Source organism: Vulpes lagopus, chromosome 1 (genome assembly GCF_018345385.1).
Source record: "Vulpes lagopus strain Blue_001 chromosome 1, ASM1834538v1, whole genome shotgun sequence".
NCBI classification, from domain to species: Eukaryota; Metazoa; Chordata; class Mammalia; order Carnivora; family Canidae; genus Vulpes; species Vulpes lagopus.
This window is the reverse complement of record NC_054824.1, coordinates 97360227-97375004: the sequence shown is the minus strand read 5'-3', so window position 1 is coordinate 97375004 and position 14778 is coordinate 97360227. Positions and strand designations below refer to the sequence as shown.

At 37.6% G+C, this 14778-nt stretch overlaps 1 protein-coding gene across 4 annotated transcripts in view; it reads left to right on the top strand.

Moving 5' to 3' along the window:
* The window catches only part of TFG (trafficking from ER to golgi regulator), a 29376-nt gene that overhangs the window by 298 nt on the left and 14300 nt on the right, over window positions 1-14778 (top strand). For all 4 annotated transcript variants that reach the window (XM_041742476.1, XM_041742458.1, XM_041742467.1 and 1 more), the window contains exons 2-4: window positions 4755-4981; window positions 8012-8095; window positions 13916-14062. In XM_041742476.1, the coding sequence (XP_041598410.1) occupies window positions 4798-4981; window positions 8012-8095; window positions 13916-14062 (415 nt within the window). In that variant the 5' untranslated portion in view covers window positions 4755-4797. The remainder of the gene's footprint in view (window positions 1-4754; window positions 4982-8011; window positions 8096-13915; window positions 14063-14778) is intronic.

The window sequence follows — 14778 nt, the reverse complement described above, 5'->3', positions numbered from 1 at the left end:
AGGCGGGCGGGAGACGGCGCAGCGCCGGGAGGGCCTCGCTGGAGCCGGCGGCCGCCCGGGGCGGGGGTCCGGGGCGGGGGCCTGGGGCGGGGGCGGCGGCTGCTGCGCTCCGCGGGGTCGCGGGGTCGCGGTCGCGGTCGGGGTCGGGGTCCGGCTGCCGGTGGACCCCGGAGCGGCCCGGGCGGCCGGCGGCGAGCGCCTCCCCCGCGGGGCCCTGGCGGGGGGCGCCCGGGGGTCACCCGGGAGGACCTGGCTCCTCAGCCGGGTCGCGGCTTAGCCAGCGCGGTCCGGAGGCCCAGCCCAGTTTTGCAGCGACGCTGCTGCTCTGATAGCGAACTTTTAAGTTTACTTTACCGTGAGCCGCGCCGAGTTATTTTCGATGCACGATACCGTGTCGTCCTCACGAAGATCCTTTAAATTAGACGTTCTCATTTTGCACACGATGAAAGTGAGGCTTGGGGAGGTACCTGCCTAAGGTCACGGGTGGGAGTTTTTACCATCTTCCCCGTCAGGCAGGGTTTGTGGCTCCTTGGATGCGTCGGACTCCTCAGCGATTGGTTTTGCTTAGAATTTCTTGAAACTGCTCCGCGTGGGAGGTGCCCAAGCAGGCCCCTCCGAATTCGAGCGGGCTCTGCCCCCTGGAGAGGGGAGCTGAGCCTAGACGCCCGTCCAGGGCGCGGGCCTCGTGCGCCTCTGGGCAGGGCGCTTTATTCTTCAGGGCTTAGAAGCGCCGACGCCGTTGGAGGGCCTGTGGGTCGGTGGCTGTGTCGTTTGTGCACCTCGGAGTGGGGTCCGGACCGGATGGGAGAAGACCGTGCTGTCAGGACCTCACCTGGCAACTGGAAGTTCATACCTGTTTCTACCTGGCGAGCTGGAGTTTGAGAAAAAACAGACTTGAATTCTGTTCCGCAAGGAAATGTGGGGGAATGGGATTTCCCCAGAAAGGGAAAATTTTGTGGCGTCCTTAGTTTTGTGATGATTGTGTGCGTGTCTTGAGATGGCTGCACAGACTGGGGACAGCCTTATGAAAGAAGCCCTGGTTCCTGGACGCAGGGAGTTTACAGCGCATGGGAGACACCCAGGGAATTTGCAGGCAAACATGGTGGAAACAAAGTAAAATAGAGTAATGTTTTCGGATCCATTGGGAATGAGCCTTGAACAGTCCCCCCTGAAATTAAAAAGACGTACTGTTCATTACATTCAGTATTGGAATTTTTTTTTTTTTTTAAGATTTTATCTATTTATTCAGAGAGAGAGAGGCAGACACACAGGCAGAGGGAGAAGCAGGCAGGCTCCATGCAGGGAGCCTGACGTGGGACTCGATCCCGGGACCCCAGGATCACGCCCTGGGCTGAAGGCAGGTGCTAAACTGCTGAGCCATCGGGGCTGCCCAGTATTGGAAATTTACTTAGGAGTTGGGGCAATCACTTCCCGCTCCATAAAGAAGGTAGAGTGTGAAGGTCCGACTTAGGGGCTCACCCTAAACAGTACAGCTTCTCCCAGTCCCCCTTATCAGAAGTTTATTATTTCCCATTCATCTTTTGCTCAGGGGACAGGACAAGTCTTTACATACCTGTTATATGTCAGGCACTCCTAAGAGGTGCTGCTAAGAGTAGGTAGTAACATCTCGCTGAAGCTAAGCCCTGACCCTTAATTGTTTATTGCTGGTTTACACCTGTCCTGTGGGTAAGCGGAAGTAACATACATTGACTTTATTGAAGTTCTTTGTTTCTTTCAGACTGTAAGGTCAACAAGGTGGAGTCTTTACCATTTTGTTGAAGTAGTTACACTTCAGAGCTTGACACATAGTAGGTATTAAGTAGATGTTTCCTGAATGAAGGCGGCATTTTGGCTAACAGGTGGAAGAGGTTATATGGAGGTTTCCGTCAATCACAGTGTTGGTGAGAAGCCCATTGTGAGAACTGGCAGATAAAAAACTATTCTGTTTTACATTAAGACCAGCTAAGCATCCAGATCTAGAAACACAATCCGCTCTGTTCTGAACTGACTTTAGAATGTTAGATTCAGTATCTAATGCCTCATCTTGAAGTTATTAACACAAGCTCTAAAATACAGATAATACGAGTATAGAAATAAAAAGGGAGAAGGGTAGAAAGAATCAAGGGAAGGACAAATCATGGAGGGTATTTAATATTAGGCTAAAGGGAGCTTAAGTTTCATCCTGCTGATAAAGGGAAAAATCTAAGGATATAGGCCTTCAAGTCTGACGACTTTGAGTCCACACTAAATGGCAAAATTTTAAAGAATCTGTTATAATAACTGGGAAATTTATTTCCAAGCTATCACTATATGATTTGTTGGTCAGCGCATCATGGGAAAGAGTATTTCTAAGATTAAAAAGAAAGGATGTTATTAATAAATGTAATCTCTTCAGAATATGACAAGGAGGACTAGAGACATTCAATTAAGGAATAGTTGGAAGGATATAGGGCATTTATAGTAAGAATATTAGGGCGTATGTAATATTCACGAAATGAATTAGGATTCATGAAAACTTCAAGTATTTGAAGGGTAGTTGGGGTGGTTTCACACACAACAGAAGTAATTGTACAGAAGCACGAAAACCCATTATAATGTTAAAAAATTAAGAGGAGAAAAAGAAAACTGCCAGTAGTAAAGTATGAGGTTGAAACCAGAATGTGGCCAGTAGGAGATTGTAGGGCACCGTCAGCAGTTTGAGAGAGCATTTCCTTGGGGCGGGAGGAGACAGGAGTTGAAGCAGGAAATGCTCAGTGGTTGTATTCAGGGACATGGTCTTGAAAACAAGGGCTAGGCCTTGAGAAGAAGGAATACTAACACATTATTTAATTGTAAGTGTATTTTCTATAACTATAGCAACCATGGTAAATTGCTAGAGACCTCAGACTGTATTTTGAGTTTAGAATTACAGTGTTGTTACAGGATAATCACCCTGAAATAATAACCTGAAATTAGGATTAAAGTAAAACCCAAGAAGGGAATATTCTGTAGTAAATTAGTATCTAGTGCCTAGTTCTCTGATGTTATCTTATTTCTGAAAATAATGCAACCTGATCATACACATCCACTAAGGCCTGCGGAGCGCTGACTTAGGTATTAAGAGGCAATAGCGTACAGTCTTACTAGAAAGCTCAGAAGAATGTCACTCATTTGTCTCTTCTCCTTAAGTCCCTAAAATTGGAAAATTAGAGAAAATATTAGTGAAGTCTTTCTTATTTATTTTTAAAAGATTTTATTTATTTATGAGACACAAAGAGAGAAAGAGAAGGCGGAGACTCAGGCAGGGTGAAAAGCAGGCTCCATGCAGGGAGCCTGACGTGGGACTCAATCCCAGGACCCCAGGATCATGCTCTGAATGGAAGGCAGATGCTCAACGGCTGAGCCACCCAGGGTCCCATTGAAGTCTTTCTTATTTAAAGAGAAAAATTTGAGACCTCTCTTTTAGTGTTCACACATGCTTTTCTCTTCAGGATTATCATTTAGTTACAGCCTAAATAGAGTGTGGAAGTCAGTATTATTTGTCCTCCAGGTAACAAAATTGAGTAAGTACCAGGTGTGAGGCACTGGTACTTAGGAATACCATGCACAAAACCAATTACTTCTTTAATTTTTAGTGGAAAAGACCATACAAAATTAATGCATTTTTAATGTCTGATAGTGGTAAGTGCTTTGAAGAAAATTGAAGCAGGATAAGAAAGTGAAAGAGGATCCATCTTAGTTTAGGTCGTCAGGACAGATCTCTGAGAAGTGAACATTTTATCAGAGATCTGAATCTTGAGAGTTCTGACAAGGGCTCATGACAAAATGAACAGCAAGTGCAAAAGCCTTGAGTTGAGAAGGAGAACTTAAAGTATGGGTGCAGTGGTGTAACCAGGGAGAAAAGTAGGAAATGAGGTTAAGTACTTGGCTAGGGGCCAGAGGCCACATCATTACCTTATTGGTCTTTTACTAAAAGTGAGATGTGACTGTATTGGGGAGATTTTAAGCAGAGTGACATTAGATTTTATTTAACAGGATAACTGTGTTGAGAATAGATTAAAAGCAGGCAGGCCAGTTAGGAGTCTTTTGCAGTAATGCAAGCAAGAGATGATCCGGCTTCGATCAAGATGGTAGAGGTAAAGGTACTGAAATGATTGGAATATAGAGCTATTTTAAAAGTAGTCACGGGATCCCTGGGTGGCGCAGCGGTTTGGCGCCTGCCTTTGGCCCAGGGCGCGATCCTGAAGATCCGGGATCGAATCCCACGTCGGGCTCCCGGTGCATGGAGCCTGCTTCTCCCTCTGCCTGTGTCTCTGCCTCTCTCTCTCACTATGTTCCTATCATAAATAAATAAAAATTAAAAAAAAAATAAAATAAAAGTAGTCACAGGTTTTTGGCTATTTGGTGGACTTTTTTTTTTTTTCCTCATAAACAGCTAGAAGGAAGAAATGATCAGTAACAGATGAAGATGACTACAGGAGAAGCAAAATTTGCGGGGAAGATCAGGAGTTTGTTTTTAGACATGTAAAGTTAGAAATGGTAATGTCATAAGCAGTAGGTATGTGGGTAAAATAATAATAAACATAAAATAAAACTTGTTTTCTTAAGCATGTAATAAAGTTATCTGCGGACCATTTTAACATGATGAATGTGGTAACATTGGAACAGTGAATCTCTTTTGAAAGCCAGAATTTCTTAGATTCTAATAGTATTTTTGCTTTTCAACTTTTAAGATATGTTTTTAGAGCTGTTAATCATCAAAACTATTTTATCAGTCTTTCCGTAGAGTTATATATATACAACATCCTGGAGTCCACCATGAATGGACAGTTGGACCTAAGTGGGAAGCTAATCATCAAAGCTCAACTTGGGGAGGATATTCGACGAATTCCCATTCATAATGAAGATATTACTTATGATGAATTAGTGCTAATGATGCAGCGAGTTTTCAGAGGAAAACTTCTGAGTAATGATGAAGTTACGATAAAATATAAAGATGAAGGTAAGATTGTTTCTAAAGTTAGTCATTAAAAGTCTAAGTATTATATGTGGGTTTTTTTTTTTTTTTTTTTGCCTATCTTTTATTGAACTAGCTCAAAAATCTTATTCCCTTCTGTTATAATTGAGTACCCACTTTAATTAGATGTTCGTGTAGTTAATTATAAGTCTTTTATAAGTTACAAATAGCTAAGTGATTTATTATTAGAAATGGGGTTTTAAGTGATAGAACTATCATATATATTTTTATAAGCATTTTTGTTTCTCTTCCTGCTCAAGCAATTCTGGTTTCCTTTTTGCTTTTAAAACCGAACTTTCACTCATATTTCCCAAAGTGAAAGAGGTATCCGTAGATAATTGAATGATAAAGATTTTCACGGTCAACTAAGTGTGGGAAAGCTGGTTGAAACAGAAATGTGTTTCTTTAGTGCAGAAATTTTCAGAACATGTAATATGCTGATGCACATTGTCAATTTATAGTATGCAGTGTTCCTAGATTCACTTGACCACAAAACCATTTTTATGGCAGTGGATTTTACATGACAAATATTGCATCAAACATACAGTGGAATTTTAATAGTAGATTATCCTTATTTTATTTTCTTCAAACCTGTCTTCTTTGTAAACATCTCTACTGCAAATTGTGCTTTAGGTGGTTACCAGTCTTTCTTTTCTTTTTCTTTTTTCCTTTTTTTTTTTTTATTTTAAAGATTTTATTCATAGAGACAGAGAGAGAGAGAGAGAGAGGCAGAGACACAGGCAGAGGGAGAAGCAGGCTCCATGCAGGGAGCCCGATGCGGGACTCAATCCCGGGTCCCCAGGATCACACCCCGGGCTGCAGGTGGTGCCAAACCGCTGTGCCACCGGGGCTGCCCGGTTACCAGTCTTTCTTACTGCTGAATTTATTTTTAGTCTGTTTCACCTTGTACCCATACTGTCTTTTAAAAAATACTCTTATCCCTTAACATCTTTAACACTGCTGCCCTGGTTTTCTTATCACTAACAGCTGCTTCTCTGTGTCTCTGTGTGCTGGCTTGAAGTAGTGTCAGCTCTTGGTAATAGAAATCTTAAAATTTCAGTGGTTTAACACTTATTTAGAGATCCAGAGTGACAGAAGCTCTGTTGTGTTCAAACATGGCTTACAAGCTCACCTGAAGCATTAACATCAGCAGGCAGATGGACGCAGACACAGTGTTGAGGGTTACATGGGGCAGTTATAGTCTCTAGGCCTTGAGGTAATGTATATCATTTCTGCTCATATCACATTGGCCAAACCCCAATCACATGGCTCTGCTGAGATGTCAGTGGCTTGGAGTATGTCCCTAGTTGGCCCACTTTCCAACAACCTACACTGTGAAACTGATGATGAGCTAAACTGGCCATTTAGCTACAGGTATAATTTTTTTTAAATAAAATATGATCTAATCGTACCCAAAACTAATTTTGAGAGTCAGTAGGACAGTAAAGGAGTTACAAGTAAAGGACAGTAAAGAAGAGCAATTTCTTGGAGTTTTGATGATTTGGAACAGCTATAAATCTCATCTATTTATATATAATACATTGGCTTTCGCCTCTTTGACTTCCAGGTATGTGCCTTAATTTACCTCAAACTTGGTTAACTTTAACTGACCTCACTATTTATCTGGCTTTTTCTTAACTGCCTTATTTTTGTTTAGGACAAGGGTTAGCAATCATTTCTTTAAAAGATCAGATAATATCTTAGCGTCGTAGGTCATATAAGGCATTTATTTCATCCACTTTTCTTTAAAAGCTTTTAAAAAATGTAAAAACTGTTCTTGGTTCACAGTCCTATAAATGTGAGATTTTGACCATTGGGATCAGTTTGTGGGCTTTAGCTTAGGGTATCCTTATTTTTGAAACTTTGTCCTCCACATCCAGTCATCACATTGAATTTCTTTTTCATGGTGTTTCTACGTGTTTTGAATTGTACAGATTTGTGTTCCATAGACTGTTGGGTATTAGGGCGGTGGTGTAGGGTAAAGTTCCTGCTATCATATGTATTCTGTTTCTGTTGTGAAATTCAGAAAATAAAAATGGTAGTTAGAAGTTTCCTTCTTTTACATATATACTTCATTCAAAATATGTGTATGAGTAGAATCCCTGAAGATGAGCATTAGAAATGTTATAAGAAGTGGGTCTGGTTATAAAGATCTAAAAACAATGATAAAATTCTCAGTTATGGCTTTTGTTGCCACCTTTGTTCAAAATAAATCTGTCTAATCAGTGTTAAAATTGGTGTAGTGGAGCATCCTTGCAGCAGCCTCCCCAGGACAGAACTGTCATCCTCATGCCCCAACCCACCTGTGTGTGTGAAGATACTTGGCAGAGGCTCCTGGTCATCTCCTTGCCCGTGGCTGCTTTTCTGTTCTTGTTCTCTCTAGAGAACATTTTTTCCCCTAGTCCTTTGAAAGTTTTTGAATCAAGAAGCTGATTATAATATTCTTTAACCTTGAGGTCTAGGAGATTACAGAGTCTTGTATATATGAGTATTTTTTCCTAAGGAGAGTTAATAGTTTTCATCTTCATATCAAAATGGTCCATGATCCTTTTACTTACTATTATAAAGCTGCCCCTCCATTGGTATTAGTGGTATTTTACTGTACTTAGGATTAAAATTTGAACCTTGGGAATCTATATTTTTTTTTAACTTTTGATAAATATATTTAAATTTTTTGGTACGGGAAGGTTTTAGTCTAAACCAGTAATTTGTTATATTGCTACCATCAATGTCCTAGTAATTTGTAAAAGATCATTCAGTACATTAAACTTAGCTATGTTTTGGGTTTTCTTATGAGGATATGGTAAATAACCTTGCTGTAAAAGTAATAAGCAAAATGGATATAGTATCCTTTTGAATAGATCTTTCCCAGATCCTTTATTGTTTAAAGTTCTTATGGGAGATTCTAATTATGTTCTGTGATCCACAGTTAGCATTTAATTAAAATGTATATCCTGGTTTACTACTGACACATAAATCTGAAACTTACTCCTTTTTTTTTTTTTTTAATTCCAGATGGAGATCTTATAACAATTTTTGATAGTTCTGACCTTTCTTTTGCAATTCAGTGTAGTAGAATACTGAAACTGACATTATTTGGTAAGTGGTAAACTTTCTAATAAATTTACTATATTGTATTGTTGAAGTTTTTTTTAGCTTTTACCTTTTATTTTTATTTTTTTTTTAAATTTTTATCTGAGAGAGAGAGAGAGAACAAGCAAGAGAGAAGAGAATATGAGTGGTGGGGAGGGAGGGAGAGGGAGAAGCAGAATCCTCACTGAGGGAGCCCTGCTCCACTCATGGCTGGATCCCAGGACTCTGGGGTCATTACCTGAGCTGAAGGCAGACGCTTAACTGACTGAGCCACCCAGGCACCCCAGCTTTACTCCTTTTAAAGATTCAGAATTAAGTGATAACTTTTTCAGTTATATCTGAATTTTTGAATTATTAGGTATAAGTATTTTTTTTTTCCTTCGGAGATAAATAGAAAGGAGGCATGTTTAAATTCTCCCATTTGCTCAGTTCCCTACATAATAATGGATGCCACTTATAGAAGAATTTCCAGGATTGAAAATGCAGGTTTAAAACTACCTTTATTAAGTTTTAGTTTTATTAAGTTTATTTTATTAAGTTCTTAGTGTATATAATTATCTTCTATAACGTGTTTTTGCTTCTCAAGGCTTAACATATAGGATGCAATACTGTAGACATTATTTTTCAAGGAGTACTTAAAGATTAAGTTAGAAGTCGTTTGATAAAACAAATAGATTAATTTTAATATTTTAGATTTGTTTTCTTAATAGATATTAACAAATTTGTAAGGCAGGACTCCTCAGGGATAAGATAGAAGTGATTAGAGTTAAAGTGGTAGTATGATTATGTGAAAAAATAAAATCTGGGCCTTTTTTCTGAATGTTTTATTTAGCATTTTTAAAAAGTACCTGGCATTGAACCTTACAGTTCCATGAAACATGATGTTGGCCAGTTGATTTAATTTGTATTTATTTCATTTCCACCTAGGAAGGATGAATGTGAATCAGATTTTAAAATGCTGGTAACAAATAAAAACTGCTTAAAAATCTTTTAGAGAGAAGGTATCATGTTACAGTATTGAATGCTTAACCACTGTTAGCCTGCTATCAGGAAGGTTTGATAAACTGAAAGCCTTCCTTCCAGAAATACTGAGGACATCCTAGATCAACTACTACAAATGTGTTTTTTGAAGTATAGAGAAATGTTCAGGGACCAAAAGATAGGTGGAATTAAAAACCAGGACCAAAAATACCAAAGGCTGAGACTTGGTGTACTTTTGGTGGTGATGGTCAAGGTTTTATTCTACATAATGTAAGGACTAATCACTTGGTGTTTAGAGACCTTGGGTCACAGGCCCTCAGTGTATCTAGGTTCATAGGCCCTAGATAGGAAAAAGGAAAAATACCTCTCTATTGATACAGAACGAGTCATGGAATTGATACAGGAAGCTCTTGTACCCTGGGCTGTTGGGTTTGTGAAAGCTCCCTTAAGGATTTATAACTGTGGCCCTTAGACGAGTTGGGTTTAAATTTAAACGGTCTACATAGTTTGGGAGCTTTCAAGCCCAGAAAAAAACATAAAAAAATGATAAGGATAGGCAGAAATCTCTTAGGAGGAATATATTCTCAATCCAGGTCATAGGCTTCTCCTAGATGGGATCCTGTTGATGAACTTAGAGTTCAGAATTGTAAGACACACGTGAAACAGTCCATATAAGCAAGAAACAATGGCCACAACTAGTAATAGGAGTAGACTTCTGAGAACTTCAGTTAATAGAAGTGATCATCCATGAGATATGTGTTAAAGGTTATTAGATACAAAAGAAATAAGAATGTTAGAACAAGGCACTATGGAAAAAGAATAAACAGATTTTAAAAACAAATCAAGGTAACTTTTGGAAGAGAAAAATATCATTAAAATTAAATACAGGGTGGAGAGGGAGAACAACTCTTAGTCACAGTTGAAGAGAGAATTAGTGAACTGGAAGGTAGTCTAAAGAAATTCTAGAATCAAGCATAAAAACAGAGATGAAAAATATGAGATAGAATTGGAGAATGAGAAAGTCCAGCCTATTTCCATTAAGACTTTAAAGAAAGAGATAATGAAGGAGTGGAAATATTTGAGGAGGTAATGGTAAAGAAATTTTCAGAATTATATAAAAGATACAAACAGATTCAGGAGGCACAGTGAGTTGTGAACAGGATATAAATAAAACTCCACTGGACATGCTGTCGCGAAACTGGAAATACGTAAGGTGAAGAGATCTTAAAAAGTAGCCTGAGAGACTTAAGACTCATCACCTACAAAGCAATTAGACTGTGTTGGTAGACTTCTTCATAATTCTAGTAGAAGCTAGAGACAGAGTACCATTTTCAAACTGATCAGAAAAGTAACTGGAAAAGTAGTTTTCTGTAGTCTGCTAGGCTTGAGGAATAAGGGGAGATAACAATTTCTGGGTGCCTGGGTAGCTCAGCCAGTTAAGCATCCGACTCTTGATTTTGGCTCACATCATGATCTTGGGGTCATGGGATCAAGCCCCACATTGGGCTCTGTGCTGGGCATGGAGCCTGCTTAAGGTTCTCTCCCACCTTGTGTGCTCTTTATCAAAAAAATAAAAATGAAAAAAAAATTCAAATAAAGACTGAGAATTACATCACTCATGGGCCTTGTTGAAAGAGTTTTTTAAAATAATTCTTTAGCAAGAAGGAAATTTGAGTCCAGAAGAAGGATGAAACATGCAAGAAGTTGTGAGCAAATAAACTGGTTAATAACGTGTAAATTTATTTATTTATTTATTTATTTATTTATTTATTTATTTATTTTTTAATTTTTTAAATTTATTTATGATAGTCACAGAGAGAGAGAGAGAGAGACAGAGAGAGAGGCAGAGACATAGGCAGAGGGAGAAGCAGGCTCCATACACCGGGAGCCCCATGTGGGATTCGATCCCGGGTCTCCAGGATCGTGCCCTGGGCCAAAGGCAGGCGCCAAACTGCTGCGCCACCCAGGGATCCCTAACGTGTAAATTTAAATGAGCACTGATTATAAAAAAAAAAAAAAAAAAGTTTTAGGAATACAAAAACAAGATGGGACAAAATACTGATTAATAATTATATGTAAGACAGGAGAGGATGATAGAAATTTAAGTATTTTAAAAACTTGTATTTGGGAAGAGGATACTAATTAACTTTAGATTTTTAAAAATTGAAGTATATATGTCTAAAATGTTAAGTGATTAGAAAGAGACTAGAAATAACCAGAAGAGGGAAAGGAAAGAAGGAAACAAGAGTACCTACGTGGTTCACTAGATGATGAGGGAAAGAAGCTGAGAGAAAGCTTGATAAAATAGGGCAAAATAATACAGTACACATAAATGGACCAAAGTACATGTTAAAAGATCGATTTTAACTGGAGTTAAGCAAAGTCTTCTTACACACTGGTTATAAGAGACATACTAAAATAATTACTTTGCAAAGTTTGAAAGTAGAGGGCTAAAAACATACTAGATAAACTCAAAGCTAGTTGTCAATACTAATAGAATGGACTCTAAGTGAAAATATTCATTAGTAATAGTCACTTCATAATAAAAATACGATTCATTGAGACTATATAACCATTCTGAACAGTAATGCATCATAGCATTAGATTTTTCTTAGATTTTTCCGTAAGGAAAAATAATTTGCAATCTTGAAAGAGATTTTAATACTCTTTCCTTAGAAACTAGTAGATCAAGCAGGCTCCAAATTAGTAGGGATAGAGAAAATTTGAACAGATCAGATACAGACTTGGTCTTATGCATCTAGCCATCAGGAAGGAGTATAGCTTTTTTTTTAGTACATGTGGGCATTTATAAAAATTGACCATATAGTGGTTTTTCCAACAAATATCAATAGATATCAGAGAAGAGATATCTTAGAGGTTATATTCTCTGGCCTTATTAGAAACCACTGGACAAAAAAGATAGCACAGTCTATGGGACTTTTGAAGGAAAAAATACGCTTTTAAGTAACAAGTCAAAGAAGAAATTATAGTGGGAATTAGAAATAATTAGTAATGGTTTCTACATAATGAAGTTTTTGTAGAGTGTGCTAAAGCTAAACTTGAAGGGATATTTTGTAGTATTCAATACAAGAAGGACAAGTAACTTAGGAAAATAATACAGAGTAGAAGTGAGCTAGAAGTCAGGGAATTGATAGGATCAACAATTTTGAGAAGATACAAATTAGCAAACCTCTATTAAGATTAAAGTTAAGAAAAAAGGCTCAAATAAGCAATGTGAGGGATGAAAAAGGAGAATACTACAGATACATTGCAGTGAGGGAGGATGAATACTATGAACAGTGGGGTGTCTCAGTAAAAGTATTAGGATTTTTCATAGGCTTGGGTTTATGTTAGATGATTTTGGATAAGGTTCCAAGAAATGGGCCCTGCCCTTAGATTGGATGGTCCTGTGATTGGGTATCTTACTAATAAGTCTTATGCAGAAGCTGGAGGAATTAATTGAGGCTAAAGCTTCAGTTGGTAAAACAGCAGCCAGGGATGTTGGCCATTTTTGTGGTTTGGTGGTTATTCTTGTTTTGTCTGAGTTCTCCCATGAGTATTGCAGTGGCTCTGTTTTTGTCTTCATCTGTCACAGTCCCAGAGTATCTTCTGCGATTGTTAATGTTCTTTGAAATTGTTCATGTTCACCAGGAGAACACCGCAGCTTACTTGTGAGTGCCAGCCAGCCCAGCTTCTGGCAGTACTGAGGCCTGTCTTAGAGGACTAGGCCAGTTCCTAGTTGTCAGGAGCTGCTTTTCTTCTTTCTAGATATTAGAGAAAACCCAGTAATACCCTAAAAATGAGTAATAAATGGATGTAATAGAAAATTGTATTGAACTTCCTCATAACTGTATATAGGGAGTGTGTAAAAATAGGGTTGTCTTCAAAGAACTTAGATTGGCGGTTTGATGTTTGCAACTCAGCAAAGAATCCCTGAACCTTTATTTTCAAATGGATTTTCTTTTTAATTTGTTGACTTGGGAATTTGTAATATGTGTACCAGCAGTGCATAAACTATTTTAGCTTAGTTTAATTTTTGAACTCCTATCTTGAAGCTTGCACTCAGAGCCTTGCTTTCCTTTTTTTTTTTTTTGTAAAGTAGCCTAAGTGGTGGTAGTTTTTTTTTTTTTTTTTTTTTGCTGGTTGAAGGATTTCTTTTATTTTTTTCCTTTTTTAGGTTATTTCGACTAACTGAGGTAATTGTCTTCATTTAAAACTCCAGTGATTATTAAAATATCTCTGACTTTTTATGGTTAGTATACTGCTTTTGGAAGTAACTACTTTGAAGGACAGTAGTGATTTGGATTCAAGAATTCTGCTTTTTTTTTTTTTCTTTTTTTTAATAGGTTACTTTTTAGGTCAGTTATTTTAGGTGGCTATTTTTTTAGGTCAAAAATAAGCAAGGGGGATAACAGACCTGTTAGTCACGTTGTAGCTTTTAACATTATATGTATAGAATAAGGTGTTTATTATATTACTTCAAAAATATAAAAAGAACAGTTTGGAGAAAAAAGTGAGCTTTTGAAGGTACATAATTTCTATTAAAATATATATTAAAATTTTAGTTTATTGTAGTTTCTCCTAATAAAACTTTTTTTTAACCAACATTATCACAGGCCATAGATGTGCATCAACAAAGACTTATTAATGTTTGTTTTTTCAAAAAGTAAACTATTAGTAATAATTCTTTCCTTAAAAAGAGTTCTCATTTAAATGACATCATTTGGTATCTTGTTTTTGTTTCTCGTTTTAAAGAAATTACATTTGTTTTTCCTTATTGCTGTTATTGTGTTGATATGTTAAGAACATTGCCTAGTTTTAAGCAAATTAATGTTTTTATTCCAGTTAATGGCCAGCCAAGACCCCTTGAATCCAGTCAGGTGAAATATCTCCGTCGAGAGCTGATAGAACTGAGAAATAAAGTGAACCGCTTATTGGATAGCTTGGAACCACCTGGAGAGCCAGGACCTTCTGGCAGTATTCCTGAAAATGGTAGACTGTGAATCCATTTTATTCTGCTTTATTCTTCCTTTGTCTTTCTAAAAAAAATTTATTGTTATTATTTTAATTCCAATATTTAATTCCAATATAGTTTACAGTATTAATTTCGGGTGTATAATATAGTGATTCCATACATCAGCCAGTGCTCATTATGACAAGCAAATCCCCATCATCTGTTTAGCCCACCTCCCCTCTGGTAACCGTCAGTTCTCTGTAGTTAAGAATCTTTTTGGTTTCTTTTTTTTTTTCCCTTTGTTCATTTGTTTTCTTTCTTAAATTCCACATATGAGTGAAATGATATTTGTCTTTGACTTTTTGCCTAGCATTATACTCTATATATTAGTATCTTTTTGCAGATTTTTTTTAAAACTGTTTATGTAGGAGCACGTTGGCATCCTTGTTACCCTTTCTTATTTTTGCCTCTGTCCTTTAGGATTACCAGGAGGTTTTATTTTACTAATTCTTGGATCTCATTGTAAATCTACTAAAGAGCAGAGCCAAAGAATCCCATTTTTAAAGTGCTCTTGGGTTGATTCTTTACAGCTAGTCTTAAACCCCTGGGTTTATGAATAGGTCAGTTTTCAAACCCCTTTGACTCTTTTGAACCCTTTCCATTGTAATAATTACAGTGTAATTACAGTAATTTGGAATTGCAATAATTTCATGTGTTTTATGTGGCATATGAAGTAATTTTAAATAAATAACTT